This window comes from Rhinolophus sinicus, linkage group LG15 (assembly GCF_036562045.2).
Source record: "Rhinolophus sinicus isolate RSC01 linkage group LG15, ASM3656204v1, whole genome shotgun sequence".
In the NCBI taxonomy this organism is placed as follows: Eukaryota; Metazoa; Chordata; class Mammalia; order Chiroptera; family Rhinolophidae; genus Rhinolophus; species Rhinolophus sinicus.
Window position 1 is genome coordinate 3,627,494 of NC_133764.1, and position 13,795 is coordinate 3,641,288.

At 43.6% G+C, this 13,795-nt stretch overlaps 1 protein-coding gene across 7 annotated transcripts in view; it reads right to left on the bottom strand.

The window, feature by feature from the left end:
• CENPV (centromere protein V) overlaps nucleotides 1-8,351 on the bottom strand; it is a 31,809-nt gene extending 23,458 nt beyond the window's left edge. For 2 of the 7 annotated variants that reach the window (XM_074320241.1, XM_074320240.1), the window contains exons 1-3: nucleotides 7,794-8,332; nucleotides 4,074-4,172; nucleotides 2,710-2,779 (exon numbers count right to left, since the gene is read on the bottom strand). In XM_074320241.1, coding sequence (XP_074176342.1) covers nucleotides 2,710-2,779; nucleotides 4,074-4,172; nucleotides 7,794-8,185 — 561 coding nt within the window. In that variant the 5' untranslated portion in view covers nucleotides 8,186-8,332. Of the gene's footprint in view, nucleotides 1-2,669; nucleotides 2,780-4,073; nucleotides 4,173-7,793 lie in introns of all 7 variants that reach the window. The other 5 variants (XR_012492262.1, XR_012492261.1, XM_074320242.1 and 2 more) reach the window with 5 other exon arrangements.
• Nucleotides 8,352-13,795: the final 5,444 nt, after the last annotated feature.

The following is a 13,795-nucleotide window of genomic DNA, read 5'->3' on the forward strand; positions in this document are numbered from 1 at the left end:
GCAAAGGACTACTTTCCTTAATGGATAGTAACAAATGGGAAAGTGTGTAAAGGACATGAACAAGTGGTGAAAAGGAAAAGCAAATCGCTCTTTAACTTGTGAAATAATGTTCACACTCATGAATTGCAATGAGATATTTTTCACTATCAGGTTAACACAGTATTGATCAGTACGTGGAGAAACACGCACCCTTATATATGTTGTGAGAATCTAGATTGGTAAAATTTGGCAACATTTACCAAAATGTTAAATGTACATATCCTTTAACACAGCAACTGCACTTCTAGACATCTATCCTACAATTAATATTCCATATGCATCCAATGACATATGTATATAGCACTGTTGGTAAAGGCTAAAGATTGGAAAAATGGAAAATGTCCATCGGTAGGAGACTAGTTAAAGCAATCATGGAACTGCTTTGGAATACTATGCAACTTGTGAAAAGAATGAGGCAGTCCTATTTACAAATACTAATATGGAACAATCTCCAAGGTCACAAAGTTAAGTGAAAAAGCAAAGTATAAAACAATTTGTATAGTACAGTACCGTTTCTATTCCATTTCTATTTTTTAAAAAGGAAATATATTTATATGTGCGTGCGTGCGTGTGTGAAGCATTGGGTGGAGGTTTCTTACCACCATTAGGCCTTTTTATACTTCTTCCCTAGCTACCAGAAAACCACCCACTCAGGAGAGAAAAGCCGTCAGAGCTCCAGCCTTGTATAAAAATAGTTCCCTGAGGGGGCCTCTTCTTTTTTTTTTAAACTTTTTCAATTTATTTTTTAAGTGTGTTTTTCAGGAGCCATCAACTCCTGACAACTCCTCAAGGAGTTGTTTCAATGTAGTTGTGGAGGGCGCAGCTCACAGTGGCCCATGTGGGGATCGAACCAGTAACCCTGGTGTTATGAGCATCACACTCTAACCAACTGAGCTACCCAGCCACCCGAGGGGCCTCTTCTCAGCCCACATCCACTTCACCACAGAGAAGTAGCAAAGAACAATTGCCAAATGATCCCAAACCATCAAGTTATCTGATTATATACTTTCCCCCAAAACATTACCAAGAGGAACTGGGAGCTGCCTCACACCCTACTTTACCTCATTCATTACTAGAGGTCACCCAGTAACATTCAGACCCTATTCCCTCATTATCCTGTGCATCCACTAAAACATATGGCCTGTCATCATCAAAGTGCTATGTACTCAATCTCTCTGGTCATTTCTTCTATCTTCACACCCAATCAGAAATCACCAACGACCACCATGTTGACAAATCTAATGGTCACTTCTCTTGACCATTAGATTCGTAACTTGCTCTTCTTAACCTGACCTCTCAGTACCATGCGTTCCATTTTGAAACATGTGTCTCTGAGGACATCACACTCTCCTGTTTTTTCCTCCTTCCCCACTGGCCATCCTTCTCAGGGCTCTCTATAAATGCTGGCGAGCTCCAGGGATCTGTCCTCCGCCCTCTCCATTCTTTGGCTACACCCTCTACCCAGTTGACCGCACATGGTGTCACAGCTCTAAGCATCAATATGCCAACAACTACCTGATCAGCGGCTCCAGCTCTGCTCTCGCTCTACAACTCCCCCTTACGAGATCCAGCTGCCCACTTCCTCTCTCTAGCTAAATGTCCAAAAGACATATTCAACTGAACTTTTTCAAAACAGAACTTAGATGCCAGCACCCTCACCTGCTTCATTTACTCAGTCTTTTCTCCCAGACACCCACTGAGTGCCTACTCAAAGCCAAGCCTACAAGGCCAGGAGCTGGTCAGACATGACAAAAGGTGGTACTTGGAGACCCTCATGATCTAGTAAAGGTGACAGACATGGAAACAGATCATTACACCAAAGCACAGAGAGGTCTGTCAGACCACAATGGGGGCAACCAAGGGAGGAATGAAAGCCTTTCTAAAAAAAAGTTTCTATTGTTTGACCAGAGATTTTATTTCTAAGAAAATTGATCCTAAAGAAATAATTTCTAAGTTGTCAAAGATTTATACACAGGGAGGTTCATCACAGTATTGTTTATAACTGGGAAAAAATTGCACTCAATCTCAAAGTTCAAATATAGAAAATTGCTTATGGTAGATTCATATAATATAATATGCTGCGAATACAGAAAAACAGTGTAAATAAACTAGGAAATGGTGTGGGGGAGGAAGAGATTAGACAACGAAGGGAAGGCTTTTCACTGTTTATATGCACTTTAGTATCTTTCAAATTTTGTACCAAGCACAAAAAATTACCCAGAATAATACAGTGTAAAATTTTTGAATCACATATTTTCATTGGGAAATACTAAAGTCGGCTATAAAACAGAAAGAAAGGTAAAATCCTACTTTAATACAAACATACAATATATATTTAGCTGTATTTACCTGTGTAGAAAATAATGTACAAGGATAGACACCAAAATATTAACAGTGGTTACCTTTGGTTGATAAGATTTGAGGGATCTTATTTGTTTTTTGATTCTCTGTATTTGAAAATGTTTCCACCGTAATATCAAATATGCATCCAAAATACAGAGGAATAAATAATATAACCTTTTAAAAATAAACATGAAACCTGGGTGATGAGGAAATTAAAGCTCAGAGAGGCCCTGCTGTGCTCCCTGCCCCCTTGCACTCTACAGGGGTGCTGTAAGTCAGGGACTCACCAGCAGGTTCTGCATCTTCAACCCTGCTCTTGGCACTAACCTTCAGGAGCTTGAATCGAGAAGCCGGAACAATGAAGTGTCTATTCTGCTTCTTCTTGCAAATGCTGCAGCTACAGAAAGAAAGAGCAAGTCCCAGATTGTGAACAGCCATCTGCACCCTCTGAGTGCCCATAGGGCCCAACCTGGTATGTTCTGAGAGCCAGCTGATCCCACAGGTGAAGCTCTTCATCCAGGGAAGGGGGAGCTCAGGCAGATGGGCAGACTATCTGGGGTCTCTGCCCACAGGTCCCACAGCCAGCAGTCGAGGGCATGCATCCCTTGGAAAACCAGGACCAATAGAACCACGTTTCTGCTGCCCACCCCCCAGTTCATTACGGAAAAGAACCATTGCATTCTAGAGACACCTAGAAAACAATTGTCAGACATAGCTACAATCTTATGCCTATGGGATGTCCACACCAAAAATGGATAAGGAAAATTAAGTTTCCCTCTTTCCTCATCTGCACATCACAGAAAGCCTAGCTCCAAGTAAAACAGGTCCTCAGAATTACCATCTTTGAAATTAAATCTAAGTCCCCCCTTTTCAATTCATCTTTTAAAAAATTCTAATTTAGTATAAAATCCTCTAAATGAGAGGGTTCTCTGATCCTCTACTGTAGGATCCCTGGTGTTTCTCCCATGTGGACCCCACTATTAGTAGCCTGGTGAGTTCGCCATCTGAGTAATCCCATGGTCTATTTCCCATGTTATATAACTCAGCTATCACCTAGGGGCAAAAGATCCAGAAGTCAGAGCCTGTAGTCCTGGTTCTATCACAATGCCAGGAAAGGTGGAAAAAGCAGGCCCTCCACAGATCCTGGCAGTACCACCTGCCTCACCTGCAAGAACAGAGCGAAAGGACCTGGAGGGTGGTGAGATTCCAGGTGCAAGTAGGCTCCACTCACTTACCCTGCACCTGCCCCTACACTCTCAAGACTCTACCCAAGGCTTTTCATTCAGTACCCAGCCTGCCTGCCCCACCTCCAGCTAACCACTCCCCCAATCCACCCGCAGAATTAGTCCGAGGGGTGACTGCCATGCACTCGCCACAGGACCCTGCTCTGCATTACCTCGGGCTGTGCTCTAGGAGTGGTCTCTCTCTCTCTCTCTCTCTCAGACACTCAGACACTCAGACACACAGACACACACAGAGACACACACAGAGCAGACTTATTTTTAACCTCCGTCTTTAAAAAAAATTATTATTGAAAACTTCCAGCACACCCAAAAGGAAAAAGAACGTAACAATAAACCCATATGTACACATCACCTGACTCCAACAATTCTCAGCTGTACAGATAACGCTGAAGCACTGTTTTAATTCATAAGGCCTTTTAAACCAACTTGGGGAGAGAAAACACTCACTTGCAGTCAAAAATGTGTAAGTCTGCCGAGGCCCAAACTTCAAAGCGAACTGCTCCACAGTGGCAGCCTCCTGTGTGTTTCACCAGGCCCTGGTATTCGCTACATGAAACAGAAAATCAGAAAAAGATTTCTGAATAGTCATGGAGGACCTTATTGCACAGCTTGTATTTTCTCTCTTCTCTTGCTGAAAGAAGCAGGAAGCAGGACGGACAAAACTCTTCTCTACGTGACAACCAGATGCCTCTGTGCTTTTAAGAAGGTACTGTCAATTTTATAAAAGAAAGGATTCAGTGCCTTCTTTGTCCATGAGTGCTCCGTTTTCCATTTCTTATATGTTGTTAAATAGTAAAAGAAAGCATTCCAAAAATTTGAGAAAGGGGGAGTAAGGGTGGGGATGGGAATCCTAATCCCACCACTCAAACATTTTTATTTATATTTACTAAAAATTTTTACAAACCAAACATTAAACAAGATACAGGAGACATGGTTCCTGGCCTTAACGACCTTAAGCAGCCATCAAACAAATTACCCAAATAATATTTAAATGATTGTGACAACGGGGGTATAGGCTGCCATGAAAAAGAAGAGGGGACCCAATTGAGTCTGGGGGTTCAGAAAAGCCTTCTGAGAAAGTAACAACAGCTCTTATAATTCTGTTATATTCCCCTCTAGTATTTTTCATATACGTGACTTTTTACAGAGCTATACATACATATTACATACAACTTTAATCCTTTTAAAACTTATTGAAGATAAACCAGGCCCTTAATTGAACATTAAGATTTGATAAATATCATCAAATTGCTTTCCAAAACGGTTAAATACTTATCAATAATGAAGGAGAAAACATTTCACTCTTAACTTCTCAAGCAATAATTATAAGAAAAATAGCTTGCTTCAGTTTTAATTTGCATTTATTTGGTTATTAAAACTAAACAGGCGTGTCATGCAGGGTGTCAGGTGGGGTCTCAGCTACCGCTCCCCACATAAGAACGCAGGACCTGGTGAGGCCAAAAAGAACACCCACGGAGCCATAGGTAGGGGAGTCATACTACTATATTCTCGCTGGCGGCTGGGTTGGAGACACAGGAAGCAGGAGCCACACTGTTCGCAACCCCCCCCCCCCCCATCCATTTGTCTCTGCCAACCCACCTCACTTGCTAGCTGCAATCTGCCGTGCTAACTGCAATCCGCTCTTGCTAGCTCAGCCACCATCTTCTTGCTAGCCCCCCATTTTCTTGCTAGCGTAGCCACAGCAGTTATATTAGTGGCCAATGGCTCACTGGTTACAGCTGACGGCCAAGTAGCCACAGCTGATGGCCATCCAATCACAGTTGATGGCCATTTACTACCTGAGCCAGCACCTGTCTACGTGAGGCCGAGAGCCTGGAAACTGCACTCCTGGCTCTGTCCCACAAGGAGGATGGGTAAAGAAAGGTATAGGGGAATAAGAGGTACAAACTTACAGTTATAAAATAAGTAAGTCATAGAGACTTATTAAGGTACTGCACAGGGAATATAGTCAATAATGATAACTTTGTATGGTGACAGAGGGTTATCACTGGACTTATCATGGTGATCACATCCTAAGGAATATAAATGTCGAAGTCACTATGTTGTACACCTGAAACTAATATAATATTTGTCATGCGGGGTGACAGGCAGGGTCTCTGCTCCCACTCCCCACACAAGAACACAGGATATGGTGAGGCCAAAAAGGAACACCCACGGAGCCATAGGTAGGGGAGTCATACCACTATATTCTCTCTGGCGGCACTATACTCTCACTGGAGGCTGCATCCACACTGTCCGCAAACCGCCATCCACGCTTGCCAGCCCAGCCGCCATCTTCTTGCTAGCCCCCATTCTTTTTCTCTTCCTCTGCTAGCGTAGCCACAGCAGTTATATTAGTGGCCAATGGCTCACTGGTTACAGCTGACGGCCAAGTAGCCACAGTTGATGGCCATTTACTACCTGAGCCAGCACCTGTCTACGTGAGGCCGAGAGCCTGGAAACTGCTTTCTGGGGCTCAGTCCCCACAATATTGTATGTCAACTATCATTTTTTTAATTTACTTAAAGACAACGTTTTACAATTTTTTTACAAGTTGAATCAGTTAATTTGATGTATTTAATTTTTTTCTGAATATACAATTAATGCTTGCTGTAAAAAATTCAAACGTTACAGCATTTGATAAAGTTAAAAATCAAAATCTCCTATAATCCTAACACCCAGAGGAATCCAGTTAACTATTTGCTATATATTCCTCCAGACATTTTTCCATACGATAATATTTTAACAGTGCTGAATTATACATACCTTCTGCATATAAGTTAATTTGATGAGTTCTGGTTTCTTAATAAATGTATGTATGTACTCACACCAATCTGATAGGCTAAAAAAAAAATCTCATCTTTTTATGTCAACATTTTAAAATCTTTTTCTAAACTTTATGTCAACATTTTAAAATCTTTTTCTAAACCATTTATCAGTTTTGAAGTAAAATTTTACTTCAAATTTGAGTTTTACGTTTCGGAGGATCTTTATATCCCTTACACTTAGCAGTAACTGGCACACAGGTGCTCAAAAAAATGTTTGATGAATATAAAAAAACGTTCAGCCTATAGTCCAAGATGATACATCAAAAACTGAAGCACAAAGAAAACCAAATATTCCTTCTCTGAGAAGGTTCACCCTAAGAGAATTTCTTCTGGAACAAAGATAAAGGAACACTTTTGTTCAAGAAAAGAAGTAATCCTCAGGTTGTTAGGCAATCGTTAGGTTGTTCTTGTTTTTTTCTAGGGTTTTGATTGCTCTTTTTAATTCATAAAATAATCGACAATGATATTATTGGGGCGCTAAAATACTTCTTTGTAGCACAACTGTTCTACAGAGCAGGGATCTAGACGCTATCACATTTTGGGAAAACAAAGCAGCTCTTGCCAGAGATAACACTAACAGCCCATTTCTAACAACACAACACGGACGCTCTGTAATCCTCTGGTCATTGAAGGAGCTGGGGGTTCTTTTCCTGCAGCATCAAAGCTGGGGAAGCGCAGAGGAGAGTGTGCCACCCGGGAGCATCAGGGGTGAACAGAAAGCCCTGCCCACGTTAGGTATCCGCGCCGAGCTCCTGAATCCCAGCACGTCTCTGTGCGCGCTCCTCTCCGGGATGCAAACCCCCTCCTCCCCACCAGCCCGCTCCGTCACAGCGAGCGCCTGGAATAACGGGATTTCGCCTCCCAGTGGGTTCAAAACTCTTAAAGATTTTCTCATCCCCTTACCTTTCCCTCCTACCCTCTCTCCAAAAACACATGCTCAAATATAAAAAGCGACTTAGATATGAGGAAAGTCGTGGGATTTATCTTCTTTTCATTGGGAAAGGCCCCGGCACCCTTTGCGCGCCAAGACAAGAGACAACGTCCCGTGCATGCTGGCTGTCCCCGGGAGAGACCCTTCGTGCCCCAGGACGCCGTGTGTGCCTCCACAAGCTCCAGGGCGGCGCCCCCAACCTCCCTGGGGAGAAGCCCCCACTCCAGCCCAGGAAGCACACCCCTAAAGGCAGTTAGAAACGAGCCTGGCACCACTGGGGGTAAGCGCGGCGGTCACACTACGGGTAAGACGCAGAACAGAAAATCTGCCCCAAACCGCAAGCAGGCAGACGCGCGGCGGGCGGGCGGGCTAGCCCGACTCCTGCGCGCCCGGCCAGACCGCACTCACAAGGTGTCCAACAGGAGCTTGGCGGCGCCCTCGAAGGTGAGCCTCTGCCGCTTCTGGAACGTCTCCCAGCGCTCCCGCTGGTCGCCCAAATCCAGCGTCGCCACCGAGGACGTCGGGGTTGCCGGGGTCGGGGGAGGCGGCGGCGGGAGCAGCGCCAGCTCCGGCGGCGGCTCCCCTGGGCCCACCTCCTGGGCCCGCGGCGACAACTGCCTCGGCCGCTGCTTCGCCGACGACTGCCTAGCCGCCTCCCCGCTCCCACCCCGGGCCTGGGCCGTGGGGCGCCGTGCGCGGCTGGAGCCGGGGGCCGAGGCGGCGGCCGCGGGGGCCCTAGAGGCCCGGGGGCGCTCCTGCCCGCGAGGCTCGGAGGACGCGGTCTTCCGCGTCTGCCGCATGGCTCCCGCAGCCTGGCGCGCAGGCCTCGCCGCCCGCGCGCCCCCGCCGCCTCGCGCCCCCGCCCCGCTCCGCGCGCGCCCCTAACCGCCAACCAACCTGCACGCCCAGGGGGCGCTGCGCATGCCCGCTCCCGGGCCCCGGCCCACCGCCGCAGAAAACCCGCTCGCCCCCCGCCTCCCGGCCTGCACCTGCCAGCTGCATCCTGCAAGCCAAGCCGGACAGCGCCTCGGCTCCCGACGCCAAGAGCCGGTTTGCAATTGCAGAGGCACCTCCGTCCCCTCTGAAGCCAGAGGGCTTCTTCCTACCTTCCTGACCTAGGTGGTCTTGGATCAGCCCTGAATTCACAGTCACATCCCAGCGGACAGCTTGGGGTAACTTCACCTTCAAGGTGAGGGCTACTACTTGTCTTGCAGGAGCCAGCGTGCGCCTGAAGTGAGCTAATACTACTATGTGTAAATGGCCTGGCACCTGCTGCCTACTGGACAAAGAGCATCCGAAATTACAATTCTTAAACTTGGTCTTTCCAACTTTATAAAACAATGTATGTAATGTATATAGATATATTTTAAAAATTACAAAACAGTGTCCTGAGGATATCCAGTCAACAGGTTTTATAAAAGTAATAAATGAATGAACCCCAAACTAAATTACGTAATTATAGTTCACCTAATTATAATCACAAGAACCACTGATGAACATAGATATTTTCTACATTTATTAGTTGCTCTATTTTATTCATATCTTCAAAGAAATAACATTTTCTTTTACTCATTTTTCTACTTTTTTAATTTTTATTTTTATAATTTTTATATTAGTTTCAGGTGTACAAAACAACATAATGATTAGACATTACACCCATCACAAAGTGATAACCCCCCCAAATCTACTATCCCTCTGACATTTTAGATATCTGTTACAATACCATTGGACTATATTTCCTATGCTGTACTCCATATTCCATGACTATATATTTAATTATAGTTGACATTCAATATTATTCTACTTGAGCTTCAGGTGTAGAGCACAGTGGTCAGGCATCTACAGTCTATGAACTGATCCCCCTGCCCATCTGGCACCGTACATGAACTTTACAACATTGTTGATTATATTCCCCATACTGTATTTCACATCCCCATGACTATTTTGTGAGTACCAATTTGTACTTTCTAATCCCTTCATATTCTCCCTCATTCCCCAAAGCCCCTCCCTGTTTTCTACTTCTTTAATTTCAACTTTCTTCTTTATTCTGTTTTTGTTTATCTTTTCATTAGTTTGTTTATTGGATTAAATACATAATTCATTTATTTTCAGTATTTTGGGTAGTAATAAAAGTATTAATGACTATAAATTTTCCTCTGAGTCTAGCTTTAGCTGTATCTATTAGGGTTTTATATGAAGTGTTCTCTTAAAATTTTCCAGATCATCTGTACTTTCAGTTTTTGCCAAAGTGGCTGTACATTTTATACTCCACCAGCAATGTATGAGAGTTGCAGTTGCTCCACACCCTTACAACACTTGGCATTGTCAGTCTTTCTGATAGATGTGCAATGATATCTCTTTGATGTACAGTGATGTGGGGCACTTTTTCATGTGCTTGTTGACCATTTGGATATCTTCTTCTGTGAAGTGCCTGTTCACACTCAGAGTTAGCCCATTTTGTAAATTGAGTTGTTTTATGTATAGTTCTTTATGTCTGGATACAAGTTATTTGCCAGACATATCTATTTAGAATATATTCTTCCAGTCATGGCTTTGCTTTTTGTTACCAGCACATGGGTTCTTGCCCCTCTCAAGATAGAAATCAAGAGAGTGGGTGAAACAATTTTGCAGAGAGAAAGGTTTATTAAAGTGAAAGCTTGATGCCCCAAGGAAACACACTCTGGAGAATGGATGTGGCTCCCCAAGCTTTACAGGTACAGCAGTTTTATAGGCTTTGGAATTGGGGGCCACCCTTTCCTCTTTCCCTTCTCCCTCCCCAAAGTATGTGGAGACAGGTCCTACACTGTGCCTGCGCAGTATACCTGCATGCTACTTTATGTAACTTCATGCTACTTCATGCATCTCATGTCTCATTAGCATCTTAAATATCCACCTAGGGGAGTATGTTTTACTATGATAATGAGGTGTCATGCAGGGCACCCTGCTCACTGCGCCATTTGTCATGTGAGATGGCCTGCGGGGCCTCTGGTCCCGCTCCCCACATAAGAATGCAGGATATGGTGAGGCCAAAAAGGAACACCCACAGAGCCATAGATAGGGGAGTCATACCACTGTATTCTCTCTGGCGGCCTGGGGAGACACACACAGTAGTAGCCACAGGATCCACAGGACACAATTCACTCTCTGCCTGCCAACCAACCAACCAGTCAGCAGAGCCCCACAGTTACATCAGTAGCCAATTGGCTAACCGGTTACAGCTGATGGCCAACCAATCAATTGATGGTCATTCACCACCTGAGCCCCCACCTCCCCACGTGAGGCCGAGAGCCTGGAAACTGCTCTCTGGGACTCTGTCCCCACATGAGGAAAAGTTAACTTTAGGACAGCTCTTTTAACTAATGTGCATACGCGACTTTAGAAACTTTCCTTAGGCTACCTTTTCTCTCCAGTGATTATGGTTCTGTCTGCTCATTGTTTCTTATTGGAAGGGGGGGGGCGGGGTGTGGTTCAAGGTTGTTTTCCCCAGCTGCTGCTTCCGGCTATGTGACTACTGACTACATCTTCACATTAATATCTTTAGATGAGTGGAAATTTTTAATTTTGATGAAGTTCAACGTGTGATTTTTAATTTTATTTTATGGTTAGCATTTTTTGGTCATGTTTTTAAAAAATCTTTGCCTACTCCAAAGGTCATGAAGAATTTTCTCCCTTTTCTTCCAGAAGCTGTATAGTTTTAGCTTTTATACGTAAGTCTGTGATCCATCTCAAATTAACTTTTGCGTATGATGTGAGGTAGAGACTAGTTTCATTTTTTTCATATAGATATCCAGTTATCTATGTCTTAATCCTCTCTCTGGTCCATTGAGCTACATACTTACCTTTACACCAAGACCACTCTGTCTTCATTACTTGCTTAATAACTTAGTTATGAAATCAGAGTGAGTCCTCCAGATTTGTTCTCTAAGATTATCTTGGCCCTTCCAAGTCCTGTGCATTTCCATATAAAGTATAGAATTTGCTATTAATTCTTACAAAACAGCCTGCTTGATACTCTATGCTAGCAACCATACTTCTATGAAAATCTCTTAGTTCCTCCAATTTAATATTCCTAGCTTCATTCCTTTAATTTTCATTCTTTTACTACCACTCTCCTGAGACTTAGACAAACTAATATTTTTCGTATTATTCTAGTTATTTCTCTTTTTCTATTTTTTAAATATTTTTATTGGAGAAGGGGAATAGGACTTTATTGGGGAACAGTGTGTACTTCCAGGACTTTTTTCCAAGTCAAGTTGTTGTCCTTTCAATCTTAGTTGTGGAGGGTGCCATTCAGCTTCAAGTTGTTGTCCTTTCAGTCTTAGTTGCAGGGGGCACAGCCCACCATCCCTTGTGGGAGTCAAACCGGCAACCTTGTGGTTGAGAGAACGTGCTCCAACCAACTGAGCCATCCAGGAGCTAAGTGGCAGCTCAGCTCAAGGTGCTGTGTTCAATCTTAGTTGCAGGGGGCGCTGCCCACCATCCCTTGAGGGACTCGTGGAATTGAACTGGCAAACTTGTGGTTGAGAGCCCACTGGCCCATGTGGGAATCGAACCGGCAGCCTTCGGAGTTACAAGCATGGAACTCTAACCGCCTGAGCCACCGGGCCGGCCCCTTGAGTTAATTTTTGTATGTGGTATGAGGTAACAGTTTATGTTTATTATTTATTTATTTAGCATACAGATGTCCAATTGCTCAAGAACCATTCATTTAAGACTTTCCTTTCCCCATTGAATTTCCTTGGTATCTTTGGTGAAAACTTGTTAATAAGTGAGGTCTATTTCTGGACTCTTTAATCTGTTAGGTGGATTACATGTCTATCCTTATGCCAGCACCACACTGTTTTGATTATGGTGTATTTACAGTAAGTTTGAAATCAGGTCAGTGGTCCAATTTTGTTCATTTTATTTCAAAGAATAGCTTTGGCTAGTCTAGGTCCTTTCAATGTCCATATAAATTTTAGGATCAGCTTATCAATTCCTATTTTTTAAAAAGCCTGTTGTCCAAGACATGGAAACAACCAAAATGTCCTTTGATAGGTGAATGGATAAACAAGTTGTGGTATATATACACAATGGAATACTATTCGGCGGTAAGAAAAGATGAAATAGGACCATTTGTGACAACATGGATGGATTTTGAGATTATAATGCTAAGCGAAATAAGTCAGACGGAAAAAGCAGAGAACCGTATGATTTCACTGATATGTGGTATATAAACCAAAAACAACAAAAGAAAAAGACAAACAAATGAGAAACAAAAACTCATAGACACAGACAATAGTTTAGTGGTTACCAGAGGGTAACGGGGGAGGGGGGTGGGAGATGAGGGTAAGGGGGATCAAATATATGGTGATGGAAGGAGAACTGACTCTGGGTGGTGAACACACAATGGGATTTATAGATGATGTAATACAGAATTGTACACCTGCAAGCTATGTAACTTTACTAACAATTGTCACCCCAATAAACTTTAATAAAAAAAAGAAAGAAAAAAAAAGCCTGTTGGGATTTTAATAGTGAATTACATCAAATCTATAGATCGATTTAGGGAGAACTGCCATCTTAACAATATTGAGTACTTCAATCCATAAACATGGTATATTTCTCCATTTGGGCAGATTAAGAGGGTTTTTTTTTCTTATTCTTATTCCAGTGTGTTTAGGAGCTGATAGGTATGGCTTAGTGGGCCATAAGTGTTTCTGTTTTCAGCCCTTACCTCAAGAGATGTCTAATAATGAACGTTTGGTTTTGTTATTCTTTTTTAAAAAACACACACAAAAAACACACCTCAAAACAGATCAGTTTCATTTTCTTCTGGAAACACTTTGTTTCTTAGTGCCCGGGGTTTCTCTGGAGCCATTCTGGGGCCTGAACCTCCTCTCTTCCCCCTTGGTGATCCAGCTTTTTTATTACATTCCTAGAGCCATTTCTCAGACTCTGCTTCTCAACCCCACATTAATCTATTCAGACACCAAGGCCTTTTACGCTCTCAGTACTCTGGACAGAGTGCTTTTAAACCCTCTGTCCACCATCATGCCCTCAAATATCCATCTTGTTTCTTTACTTTTCCTTTTGTCCTGGGCTGTATAAGGATGGGGGATAGTGGGTGGGAAGAAGGGCAGGACCACCCAATGAGCCAGGTAAGAGCTGTGGCTGAAGCCAGAGCCAGATGTGTCTCCTAGGAGTTAGGAATTGACCTTCTGCATCAAAAGGGTCACTGGCCTCCTATGTCTTCTGGTGTCTGAAGGAGTACATTTGTATATTGGAGGGCTCCTCCAGGCAGTTAGGAAACCCCACATGCTCTTGTGCCACAGCACCCTCTACTGGAGCCCCAACATTGACCCTCTGAAAGAACACTTCCTTTTGGTTGGTCTGGGAAGGAGTTATGTCAGACAGCCAACAGATGCTCA